This window comes from Symphalangus syndactylus, chromosome 7 (assembly GCF_028878055.3).
Source record: "Symphalangus syndactylus isolate Jambi chromosome 7, NHGRI_mSymSyn1-v2.1_pri, whole genome shotgun sequence".
NCBI lineage: Eukaryota > Metazoa > Chordata > Mammalia > Primates > Hylobatidae > Symphalangus > Symphalangus syndactylus.
The window spans coordinates 49,986,043-49,999,680 of record NC_072429.2 but is presented as its reverse complement, the minus strand read 5'-3'; the positions used below and the strand labels follow the sequence as shown (position 1 = coordinate 49,999,680).

The following is a 13,638-nucleotide window of genomic DNA, read 5'->3' as shown; positions in this document are numbered from 1 at the left end:
TGTAAAATTTAGTCCAGAGGGTAAAGGAATGGAATTATTCATAAGATAGTTTCTACCTCAGCTCATGGCGAAATTACTCACTCAGGGCATAATTAAGTCATAGACACACTGGCCCAAAAGTGGATAGAGGGGAAACGGAAATAATTCCTGTTCCAATTTGGGTGCTTTCTGATGTTTGACAAGTATCTAGTGTATTCACAAAGAGAAGGGACCCTAGGGTCCCCATAAAGGGAGGAGAAGTGAGTTGTGTTTTTTTTTTTTTTTTCCAGAGAATTGGAGAATAACTGGCTGGGGAGGGAAGGGATAAGCAGAGTTTAAAAACTTTAAGGTTGTAAACAGGATGACAAGAGTGAAATTTGATAGGTAAGGAGTAAAGTTGGAGCCTGAGAGAGGCAAAGGCAGCCAAAAGAAGGGCTCAGGTGAGTGGTTCTAGAGTAGCAGTCCCCAACCTTTTTGGCACCAGGGGCGGGTTTCACGGAAGACAATTTTTCCATGGACCTAGGGGTGAAGGAGTTGGTTTGAGGATGATTCAAGTGCATTACATTTATTGTACACTTCATTTCTATTATTATTACTTTGTAATATATAATGAAATCATTATATAACTCACCATAATGTAGAATCAGTGGAAGCCCTGAGCTTGTTTTCCTGCAACTAGATAGTCCCATCTGGGGGTGATGGAAGACAGTGACACATCATCAGGCATTAGATTCTGATAGATAAGGAGCATGCAACCTATATATCTTGCATGCGCAGTTCACAGTAGGATTCTCACTCCTATGAGAATCTAATGCCACTGCTGATCTGACAGGAGGCAGAGCTCAGACGGTAATGCAAGTGATGGAGAATGGCTGTAAATACAGATGAAGCTTCACTCACTCACCCACTGCTCACCTCCTGCTATGCAGCCAGGTTCCTGAGAGGCCACAGACCGGTATTGGTCTGTGGCCCAGGGTTTGGAGACTCCTGTTCTAGACTGAGCAGGCACAGGGCATTCATGTGCCAGGGATGCTGCAGGTGCCAGGCCAGACCACCGGCAGGCAGACCTCCCCACCACAATCAGAAAAGTCCTGACAGAGCCTTATTGGCTATCCCCTTTGTCTGCTCACACTATTCTGCAGTGACTGCATGCGGGACATGGCCTGCTGAATGTACATTCCACCCAATGAAATACAAACACTCAGATGTTGCAGACAAAGTAAAATTTATTGAGACAGACAGAAATGCACCTACTCAGGACTACAGTTAAGCATTTACTATTAACCAAAGAGTTGTGTTCACATTCCAGATAAGTCTACGTGGAAAAGCATTCAGAATTTACTAGGTTTTTGCTACATCACTATTTCATCTACAGTAGGGACAACAAACTGACACTCAGGATTTGATGGGCTCTCATTACAATGCTATACATTTAACAGGAACAAACATCAGTGACCTTGAGAAAAATTTATAAAAAGACCAAAACCACCCACTGTAGAACGGGCTCTTGGATGTTACTGTACAGCGTGGTCAAGGTAACAAGAAGAAAAAAATGTGAGTGGCATTCTGGGATGAGCAAGGGGGCAGACCTGGACAGACACGTTGTCATTTGCTGCTGTGGGTAAGAAAATGGGCGTAAAGGAGGAGAAACAGATACAAAACCTCCAACTCAGTATTAAGGTATTCTCATGCCTAGAATATTGGTAGAAACAAGAATACATTTATATGGCAAACAACTAACCATGGTGGAACAAAATTCTGGGATTTAAGTTGGATACCAAGGAAATTGTATTAAAAGAGCTGTTTACGGAATAAGAATAAAACTGTTCATTAAGAACTTTTCAAAAGTGAATTAGTGAGGATTCAGCTTAATACCTGTATCAAACAAGGAACTGGTTTATCACAATATTTTTATAATCAGTATTTTATGTGTACTTGGTCACTATACAAGTGACTCCTTGTCACTGGTACAAGTGGACTTTTTGGAGGACTATTTCCAAGAAGAAGAAAGCAAACATTCTACTTCTAAGGATAAGGTAACTCATTAAAATCTTCAGTACTCATGGAAAGTATTAAAGATCTTTAAAAAATCGAATGCTGTCATGTCAAAGTGAGGCATGAAAAGTATTATTAATGTGGCTCCATCTATTTGGGGGTTCCAATCTAAGGAGGGCTTTTTATTTAATATTTTAATGAATCAAAATATCTTAGAATGTCTCTGAAAATGGCATCTCATTACCTTACTGGGAACTGTCTATTGAGCACTCTTCTCCATCATTAAGTTAATGCTAAGGATCTTTAAGTGTCATCTTAATTTGATACTTGTCATAAGATAATTAGGCAAATTAAAATCAGTGGTTCACCCTGTTCCTAGAAGTTTTTCTAAGTGAAATCAATTTTTCAATTTTAATTTGTTCTCTTGTACATTTTCCTAAGCTCAAAGGAGATAGTAACAATGGTTTTCTTTGATGATCTAAAGTGAGATTTTACAATGTCATGATTTTTAATATACTTTATAGTAATTTTATTGCAATTAAGCACCTGTTTTCTAAATTATCTCAGTTTCATTCAAGAGAGAAAAAAAATATTGAAACAAAGGTGATGGAGTTGAGATCCCAAAACAGAGTTTGCCTATGGTCTGTCTTCCTATGGGGAAAGTAAGTACAAAACCTCAGGGTTATTTACGAAGCCAAAGGACTTTGCTATATCAAGTAGTTCATTTCCTATCTAAGACCAACTATAGGTATGATACCACTTTATTCAGCCAAAGCTGATTGGATTGGAACATGCTAATTTAAGGTAAGTTGGTACATCTAAATGATCAGTTTGGGATGGGGGATTGGTCAGCTGCCACTATGATCATGTTTTGGCTGAACATATTTCTTGCTTGAGTTTATGTGGCTTTTGTGTGGACAGGCTGAAGTTCATGGGGAAGGCAAGAGATAGATATGTGGGCCAGAGAGGCTTGCTTGGGTGGCCGATTCTGATTAGGACACCTGGTAAATGAAAACCAGCGAGGGAGAGGAGCTTATAGACTGGTACTGAAGGAAATGGGGGAACTTCAGAGACTACTGTTTGGTACTTGTATCTGGGCCAGCTTGATAGGGAGAGAAATCCTAACGAATGTAGAGATGATGACCCTACAAAATTTGGAACTAGACTCCAATGAGTTAGCTAAAACAAACACTATGGTGAAGAACTTTCTTCATTAGTATCTTGTCACTTGGGGGAGTGAGAGGGGGACAAAATTTGCTCTTAAAAACTCAGGGTTTTCTTCCATGTGTTATTATGACGTTCTTTGTAGGCCTCCATTCGGGATTGAGTGGTTAAAAAAAACATCTGTACAGCTTTTGTGCCCTTATCATGATTTGTCAGTAGAAAGGGAGTAAAAGCAAAACATTAAGTTCAGAATTAGAAATTTTCTTCTCTTAAGGAACACCATGGTACTCTCTTCTCAGAGAACAGGAGATATGTGTGCATGCCTTAGAAAAAGCCCTTGAGTAGGTAAGGAAGGAAGGAACCTGTGGCAGACAGGATTGCTGCAGCCAAGGGGGCTTCAAGCAGAAATGAGAGATGGCTTGTGAAGCTGCCCGTGGCGTGTGGGAGTCGCATGGCTTCTGCAAGAAAAGTGATTTAGGCAGACGGAGGTTTTTTTCTCAATCAGAGGCTTTCAGTAACTCTGCTGATGCACAGAGAAGAGACCTCCTCAGACTGCAGCCTACAAGAGCCAACTGTTAGTGCAAAAAAGGACTTTAATACAAATTTCTTATTCCAGAAATTTTGTTCCAGGTCTGGACAAGCTGATAAATTTATCATTGTTTTTCAAGTGAGTTTTTAAGATACCCAAACGCTTTTTCTGAGAGGTATGGGTGTATGTGCAAGGCACACACACAGTCTTTCTGTACATGCATGCATATTTATGCATGTACAGGGAAGTATCCAGACACCAATTTTTAATAAAATGAATTCCCCAAAGGAAGTCTTGACTGAATTAAGGCTGTTGTTTATAGGAAGCCAGATATAATGATGTGAAAAAAACTAATTTTTAATAATAAACACCAGCAGTAATGGGGGCAGGGGGAAAAGGTACAGTGTGGTGTATTTTTTGTTTTTTTCTTTTTCACGACATCTACAGGACACAAGAAAAGCACTTAGACAGACACTGTAAGGCTGGGAACCATGCTGTAATAACCACCAGTGTGGGTAATCAAAAAGGGTCTTTGACATTTAAGAGGGTGGGGGCTCCCTGCACTGTCAGAATTCCACATAAATCACATGCTTGTTGGAAAAATCTCAGAGAAAGGAAGGAGGCTCTAATTAAGCCAACCACTTCCCTAGCCAAAAAATAACAACAAAAAAAAAAACACAACACCCTTTCTCCCATACAAACATATGCAAAATCAGAATCCTCTGGGAACAAGCAGTTGTCTTCCAAACCTTAGGTCGGGTATAGAGAGCAACAATGGAAAAGAGACCTTGGTGCCTTGGAGTCTTAGATACAAATGCAGGAAGAGACCTTGGTGCCTTGGAGTCTTAGATACAAATGCAGGAATAGGAAGTGACTTGCAATTTTGTGCAAAACTTGTGTCCTCTTTCTTGTGGGCACTACCATATGTACCCGACCTCATCCTCTTTGTCGTCGTCCTCGTCCTCATCATCCTCTGTCACGGCTCGGGTGTGCACCCTCAGCTTCCCCTCTTTGTCCTTTGGTCCCAGCTCCCGTTCATCTTCTAGGTCATCCAGCAGGACCACGGAGCCACCACTGCCAAAATCCCCTGAGGTTTCTTGCTCCTCTTCTGAAAAATTAAAAAAAATCATTGAGGTTAGTTTCCACTTATACCTCATGACCCACGTCAGGGGTTCCTTTGCCTGAATTGTAGGGTAAAACCAAGCAGTTTACTTTCTGAAAACAGAAACATCCCTGCCCCACTGAGGTGAGTCTTCAGGGCATAGATTACAAACTTTGTTCTCATAAGAGCCCTAGAATTCTTGAGATGCTCCTAACTTCCCAGGAGGTTTACAACCCTAAATGAGAAGTGAAGGCAGCCTAAGTTGCTCTTTGCCTGCAGCAGTTCTGTCTCTCTTCTCTGGTCATGGTGAGTTCCTGCCACTTGCCAAGCTAGCTACACGGGAGCTCATGTGATTTCAGGGTTACTATGCCTCTATTATAAACTTAACGTAGACTGGGGTTACCTCTCAACATTCTTCTGCAGAGATCCTTATGCAGTGAGGACCCACAGGCCACCCAGGTCATTGTGGGGCTGATGCAGGAGGCCTTACTCACCACAGCTCACAGCACCCTGTTTCCTGGAGCCAGCCAACTCATTCCCATATTTGTCCACACACCAGCACTGCCCCGTGCTACCATGGCACTGTGTGGCTTTGTAATAGCCCTCCTCATTACACCGAGGTATGAAGGCCCCTGGGGGAACAAAAGGTGCAACTTTAATCAGAGACATGCAGAGATACTCAGGGTTAATGCCCCTCAACACAGGAAAGAGGGCTCACATGTCAGAATATCTGCTGCAGGGCCAGCAGCAGAGGATGGGGATGGTTGGCTATTAGTCAAAATTACAGGGCCCTTAATCTTTAGAGGCCCAAATGCAGTGAGCTCTAAGGATGTCAGTGTTTACACGGGAATGATAATATCTATCATGTATTGAACACTTCTATCCTGGGCACTGACCTAAATCATGCTTACATATGTATGTGTGCATATATATATATATACACATACATTTGCGGAATCTCTTATTCCCACGACTAAGAGATACGTACCATCATTACCTTTTAATATGAAACTGATGTCTAGAAAAATTAAGTAATCTTCCCAAGGCATCTGCTAGTAAACATCAAGTCCAGCATTACCAATACTTTGCCCAACCACATAAAGTGACTCTGTGAAATTGTTATAAAACTTTCTATATGCATTAACTACTGCACTTGGTGCTGACTAATAACAAATGTTCTATGAACAACACCAGTCTGTGGATCATACAGTTCTGAGCTATTCCTTGTCACTGTCTTCTAGCCTCTAAGAAAGAGGTAATTAATAATAGCTAAGTGCTTTACTTGCATTATTTCATCAAGCCATGCCAATATCACCATAAGGTGTTGCTATTACTATCTCTCTGTTTACAGGCAAAAAAAAAAAAAAAAACAAGGATAAACTGGAGTTAAACAATTTGCCCAATGTTAAACAAAATTCCTTCTTTGATTAGTTCTAATTTTTCACTTTAAATCTTGAACGGGTACTACTGTTATTACATTTTTAATGTGAGAAAATCATATGGTTTTTATGCTTTATATACTTTTAACAAGATGGATTACTAGTGGCACAAATTTACAAGTATGTTACTAAGTGATTGATATGGTTTGGCTGTGTCCCCACCCAAATCTCATCTTGAATTGTAGCTCTCATAATTCCCACGTGTTGTGGGAGGGACCCTGTGGGAGGTAATTGAATCATAGGGGCAGATTTTTCCCATGCTGTTCTCATGATAGTGAATAAGTCTCACAAGATCTGATGGTCTTGTAAAGGGCAGTTCCCCTGCACATGCTCTCTTGCCTTCCGCCATGATTGTGAGGCCTCCCCAGCCACGTGGAACTGTGAGTCCATGAAACCTCTTTTTCTTTACCCAGTCTCAGGTATTTCTTCATAGCAGTGTGAAAATGGACTAATATAGTGATTGAGCATATAGTTTTGGTGTTTTCTGCATTGTTTCTATTGAAGTTCCTAATTCATAAAATGATTCAGATATGCTCCAGAGATTTTTTATAAAATGAGAATCTCTCTTTTGAAGAATTTGCCCATAAAAATATCTTGAGCCTGGTGCCCATTTTGAAGGATGAAAGTAGCATTTTGATTAATTTCCTGGTTTTGATTTACTTGGGTCTTCTGTTACCAAAATTTGGCAACTGATAGTATCCATTTCAACAAGGTTTTCATAATGGTTATAAATTGACTTACAGCAGTGGTTCTCAAAGCCTGGTTTTGATTTACTTGGGTCTCTGTTACCAAAATTTGGCAACTGATAGTATCCATTTCAACAAAGTTTTCATAATGGTTATAAATTGACTTATAGCAGTGGTTCTCAAAGTGAGGTTCCAGGACAAGCAGCAGTGGCACCACCTGGAAAACCCTTAGAAATGCAAGTTCTTGGGCCCCACCTGAGACTTAGAGAGTGGGGCTCAGCAGTCTGTTCGTTTATTTAATCCTCCAGCTAATTCTGGTACACACTAAAGTTTGAGAACCACAAGTGTACAGTATTCTTCTATAACTGAGCTTATATCCCACTTTTAAATTCATGACACTATTTGAGCCTTTTCACTTCATATTGTCAAAAGTTTGTCTATTTCATTAGTTTGTTCAGAAAACTATCTCTGATATGGTATTTTAATATTTTTACTTCACTGTTGTCTGCTTTCATCTTATTCACTTTGTGGTGTTCTTATAGTTTAAGTTAAATCTAGTTTATTTTGATCTTTTTTTATAAATATGAAGTTTCACTTTAGTTGCTTGCCATGTATTTGGTACACCATGCTTTCATTTTCATTCATTTCTAGATATTTTGTAGATTTTACTTTCTTCATCTTTGATCAATTTTTATTCAGGAAACCAAATGTATGGGGGTTTAGTAATCTCATATTTTACTTCTATTGTTATTGTGTTGTGGCCGGTAAGTTTGATCTGTGATCATTTATTTGAAATTTGTTGAGTTTTCTTTTGTGGTATGGTCTGTGGCAGATGTTTGAAAGACTACATTCAATGCCTAGATTCAGGAATGCATATGTAAGCATGAATGCTAACAAATCTTTGTCTACTTGAACTGTAAGTTTCAAGAAGTGGTATGTCAAAGTTTCTGAAGACCACTGTGGCTATAATTTGCCCTTACAGTTCTATTCCATTTTAAGTTATGAGTATAGTCATGTGCCACATAATGATGTTTTAGTCAACATAGACTGTATATGTGACAATGGTTCCTTAACATTATAACACCATATTTTCACTATGCCTTTTCTATGTTTAGATATAAAAATAATTCCCATCGTGTTACAATTGCCGATAGTATTCAGTACGATAAAATGGTGTACAGGTTTGTACCTAGGAGCAATAGGCTATACCATCTATGTTTGTGTGAGTATACTCTATGATGTTTACACAATGACAAAGTCACCTAATGACACATTTCTCAGAACCTATCCCTGTCATTAAGCAAGGCAGGTCTATACAGCAACTGATGGCATAATATGGTAAAAGGGATATTTCAGCAAGATGATTGCATTGTAAAAAACAGATTTGCTTTGTCAGATATTAATGTTGTTTAAAAAAGAATATTTACCCTCATTTAATTTCAACTTTCTGTGGAATTATTTTTGTATAATTCTCCTTTAAAATACTAATCAATAATAATAAATGTGTTTGGCCTGTTCACATTTATTGTGATTACAGATATTGTGATTACAGAAATGCTTACTCTTATTTCTGCCACCATATCTGTTTCCTACTTACTAAGTTTTCTTTATACCTTGTCTTTTTTCCTAGGTTTAAAACATATATTCTAATATTCTTGTGGTTACTCATATTTTCCTCAGGGGAACATAGTTTTTCCTAGTAAAATCTACAGTTAATCTATACATATATATTTTTTTCGTGAACAAACTAGAAGTTTAACACATTCTTACCACCTTTTTCTCACTTCCTCCAATTGTCTGGAATTTTAATTCCAGGTTGCCATATAACTATTGTTATTGGTCTTATTTATTTAGAGTTAGCAGAATTGTCATTTCTTTTTCATTATTACATCTGAATAGTTCTTTCTGGGATCATTTGTTTGGTAGAATAAATCCCTTAGTGATATTTAAGTGAGTCTGGGGTTAGCTGACTGAATCTTAGATGGTTTCAGAGTATCTCTGTCATCACACTTGAATGATCACTGGGATAAATTTAAAATGGTAGGTTCATAGTTACTTCCCCTCGGCACTTTGAAGATACTGATTCTCATCGTACTGTGGGTAATCCTTATTTATAGTAGTTTTTAGTTTTGGTTTTCCTTACAGGGTATGTGTGTTTCATGATCGTGTGCATCTTCTATGGAAGAATTCTTCCTCTTTGTGTAACCTGGGTGGTAATACCATCTACATCAGCCTCCTGAAAACAGAGGTTGCTGCCTACCACTGTAGCTTTCTATGCCCTAATTTTATTTGATTTTGTGAGCGTGCTTACATTTTCAAATTTGCCTTTTATTTAGTGGAACAATCCCAGAATGAAAGTGTGGCATGGGAGGGACAGATTTCTTCTATTTTGAACCAAGACTTCAACCGAGACCCAGCTGACTCTAGGGTCTAGTCTAGAACATGCTACTCACCAGGCTATACCAAGATGATCATATTCTCAGAGATTAAATGAGACCATGGAACACCATATCTATCACTTAGGAAAGGCTGCTGATGCCACAGTTAGAGGCTTAGTGGTATCCACCCTCTCATTAAGGAGTGTATGCCATTGCGTGCTATCAGTTTTCAAAGAGCAGTAGATAGAAAAGAAAATGTAGATGCTGTCAGTAGCCCAAAAAGGGATTTGTGAACAGATTCTCAATCAAGGACTGCAAAGAAAGTGAACATGTAGAGAGCTGGCTCCTCCTTGGACCAAAAAAAAAAAAAAAAAAAAAAAAAAAAAGGGCTGAGCCCCTCGGCTGGTAAGAAGCAGGTGCTGCTCTAAATCTATAATGCAATAATTATAGCTGATAATAATTTGTTGATTGTTGTATTTATTTGACTCTGTATACCCCTGACTACATAAAGAATTTATAAGCAAATGGCATTTTTTCTGAGTCAGCTGGAGTAATCTCCATATGTGGGAAATGTGACAAAGCAAGCTTTAAAACAAAATGGGGTTTATTTTAAGAGAAAGGTAGGCATTTCATTCATGTGCACTGGGGTAAATGAGACATCTTATCACAGGTGACCCTTACCAACCAATGAGGCAATGTATGTTTTAATAAACAGCAATGTACTAATTCTACAACTACCTGCAGATCATAGGTATGTCACTCAAAATAATATCCCACATGGAGAAATGAGATCAATAAACACAAGTCTTTGCACTAGAAAAACCTATGGAGGAGGGATCCAGCCACTTTGCCTTCAGACCAGAAATATATCTTTATGTCCTTTTACTCAGCAGAAGAACGTAGGCCCAAAGAGTTCAAAATCATGACAACTTTGGGGAAGTCTACATGCATTTTGAAATAACTCAAAAAATCCTAAGAGAAGAAAATCACCGGGATTCATAGACTGACAATCTGCAAGAAAACTTGCCCATTTCCTTCTCTATTCATTTCCCTATTCATTTCCTTCAAATGAATAGAGAAACTTCTGAAATGGCAGGCTGCTTGGGGAATGCACCTGCCTCTGAATGCTTCACAGGAATAATTCTGTATTACTGTGTTGCAGCTGACACTTCTTTTTTTAAAAGCAAGGAAAGCAAAGCAGGCTCCTCCTTTCTTCAGCAAACCAATGAGAATGGCCAGTGTTTCTATGACAAATGCCAGGACTTCCTCCACGTGCTGGAGAAAGGCAGGCTTGGAGCTAAAGGGGACACTTTGAGAGGCCTGCAAGTTGTGCATGTTAGGGGAACACACATTCACTCAACCCACTTGCTTCCGTGGTGTCCAAACAGCCTGCATACTTTCCTGGAGGGATTAGGTGAAGGTAGAGATAGGCTTAAGCATATACATGTTGTTCAACCCTGTCTGATAAATTCTGAAGAGAGTACAGCTCATCTGCCTCCTTCAACAGACAATCCTATCTGGGGAATGGAGGAAATACTATAATAATTTTTTAGACCTTATAGTTTTAGCACTGGAAAGAGCACTTGAGAGCACCATTCAATGATCTTACTTAGAAAGAAAAAGCCAAGATTTGTTTTAGCCTAAGATCAGGGAGGAGTTAGCAGTGGGGAAGGTGCTGGACTCCAGCCCTGGCTGACCTCTCTTCCTGCCGAAGGAATACACAGCAGTTCTCAACCAGCCAGTCCTCTGTTTATGTCCAGCTGCCTGGAAGAGCTCTGCCTGGGGTAAAACAAGGCATTTCTTTCATGAAACACTAGCCCTAATTGAATAACCATTGGAATGCTAATCATTACAAGGGACATGGCTGGTTTAATTAGTTGTTTAAACGAGTGGCAAGAAATCGTACTTACCCAACAGGCTTTTCCCCTTGCTCAGCTTCTGAATTCTGTTCATTTCATTCTGGCAAGGGAGACCTAAAAAATAATTTCTGAAAGTCAGCTTCCAGATGGTATGGAGTATAATCTCTAATGATTGACTTCACTCTTGATGTGAAATGTAGACAATGACACACCTGGGAGTGGAATTGTTCCATATGCTGTCACTATGCAACAAAACAAATTTGGGCCATTAGTGTTACTAGTTAAAAAACAAACCTCATGCCACAATGTACTTAAAATAGTATTTGGGGGCCACTTGCATTGTATAGAAATTTTTCTTTCTAGTACCAACTCAAGCAAATACCAAGTATCTAATAGGTGGTGTAATAGACTTTTTCCTTTCTATCAGGAAGCAAGTAATCAGCCAAGGCTTATTAGTGGGGAAGTGTTCTGAATCCACAGACAAACTAACCAGAGGTGACAAATACTTATGTAGCCTACGTTTTGCTGTAGGAAAGGATGGATAGGAATGATTACTTCAGACCTCACTACCCCCAGGAAAGTAAAACAGGCTTTGAGGGACAACTGTGAAGATACAGAAGAGATCTGGAGAGGCAGTGATGAGACTTTGTATCTAGGCTCTGCCACCTCCTAGCTGAATACTTTGGGCAAGTCTCTTCACCTGTCTCAGCCTCCGGGTCCTCAGCGGCAAAATGCATGTCATAGAAAAGAAGTTAGTTTCATTCTAAGCAAAATGAAGAGTGACCTCATTCATTCTTCAGAGTTTTACCATGATTTGCCTTTGCAGACCTTGTGGCTCTGGGAGTTCTGCTATTTGTTCATGGTTCTCCTGTCCTTGGCAGAGGAGTTCTGGTTCTCTGAGCTCTTATCTTTGGCTGATATTGCCTCTTTCTGCAGGCCGCACACTTGCATATAAAGTATCTAAGCAACCATTTACAACTCTTACCCTGTAGACTGCACAATGCTACCTGGTCTTGCTGCTTGTTCCATGAGAGAAACTGCTTGTAAAATACATTTTGTTGACTTCTCGTTTTAAGATGCTTTCAGAGTAAAGGAGAAACAAATTTCATCTGGATTATAAAAGGTAGCATTTCCTGGATGCTGTGCCACAGGAAGGGGTTCTGGCTTTCAGCAACTGCAAGAGTAAGGGCAGTCTATCCAGAGATGTCCCATGTGGCCAGGTGACCAGCTCTGGCACTGTTACCTCCAGGCAAGCATTAACACATAGGCGCTGTGTTGTAAGGAAACCATGCCAAAAATCACATATTACAATATGAACTCAAACCTAAAACTATCACTAGGCTTAATGCTGAGAATCACTACAAGTATTTACACTACTAAAATTTTTAAATGCCTATTAACATTGATTTTAGGTACTAACAGATATAATTAGAAAAGAGAAATGAGGTATAAAAATTGAAAATGAAGAGAAAAATTATCACTATTTGCAGATGATATGATTGCATACCTGAAAAATCTAAGCAAACTGACCAGAATAACTTATAAACAAAGCAAGATTTTAGTAAGGTGGTTGGGAACAAAATTAATGTTGAAACAACCACCAGGGAGGGAATATAGTGCAAAAAAACACCTATTTCAGTTACAGTGGTAACAATAATAAATACAAGGGAAGTATAATAATTGTTAGAACAAAATTTAAAAATTAACACCATGGGTTGATCCTGTTCTAAAACAAAATGATTCCATATTATATACCTATTGATTTTTATTTGATTAATTTTTCCTGATACTTAAAAATTACCAATAGGAATTGTTTTTAATTGGATAAACTGATGCTAAAGTTCACACAGGGAAATAAACATACTAATATATCCAGGAAAATTCTAGAAAAACAGTAATGGCAGCAAAGGACGGTTCTACCAGGTAGTAAAACATATTGTAAAACAACTGTTTCAAAAGTCTAAAGCTGATTTATTAATAGTAAGAACAGAGTATTCAGCAATAGATCTAAATATATATATATATATATATATATATGTATGTATGTATGTATGTATGTATAGCAACTGGATGACCATTTCCAGGGAGGCTGGGAGCCTACTTGACTGTGTAATACACAATCTAGACTGATACAGAATTTAAGTGAACAGCAAAAAAGATAAAGTAAGAAATACCTTTCTAAGCTTTATGGCTTCTTAGAAGCCATAAAATATAGAGAAGCTTGGCTATATTAAAATTTCTCCCTAACAAAAATGCATGAACTGTAATTTGGGAAAAAATATTTATAATACCTATAACCAGAAAAGTTCCAATTTCCTTAAAAAAACAAACACACAAGAACCTGATAGAAAAAATATACAAAGAACATATAGACATTTCAAGAATGTTTCATATGTACAGATGTTCAACCTAACTCATAAATCAAGAAGCTTGGTAACGCCATAGAGAATAGGTATTCTCATATATTTTTGGTGAAAGTAAAAATTGTTACAACCTCTTTGGAGGTG

At 38.6% G+C, this 13,638-nt stretch overlaps 1 protein-coding gene across 2 annotated transcripts in view; it reads right to left on the bottom strand.

Annotated features, from left to right (window-relative positions):
* Positions 1-1,187: 1,187 nt before the first annotated feature.
* Positions 1,188-13,638, bottom strand: part of SPOCK1 (SPARC (osteonectin), cwcv and kazal like domains proteoglycan 1) — a 527,530-nt gene continuing 515,079 nt past the window's right edge. Inside the window, exons 9-12 of one of the 2 annotated variants that reach the window (XR_010121709.1) lie at positions 11,183-11,245; positions 5,264-5,401; positions 4,496-4,775; positions 1,188-4,454 (exon numbers count right to left, since the gene is read on the bottom strand). Coding sequence is in view for 1 of the 2 variants with exons in the window: in XM_055286154.2 (XP_055142129.1) it covers positions 4,585-4,775; positions 5,264-5,401; positions 11,183-11,245 (392 nt within the window). In the remaining variant the exon portion in view is untranslated. Of the gene's footprint in view, positions 4,776-5,263; positions 5,402-11,182; positions 11,246-13,638 lie in introns of both variants that reach the window. The other variant, XM_055286154.2, reaches the window with a different exon arrangement.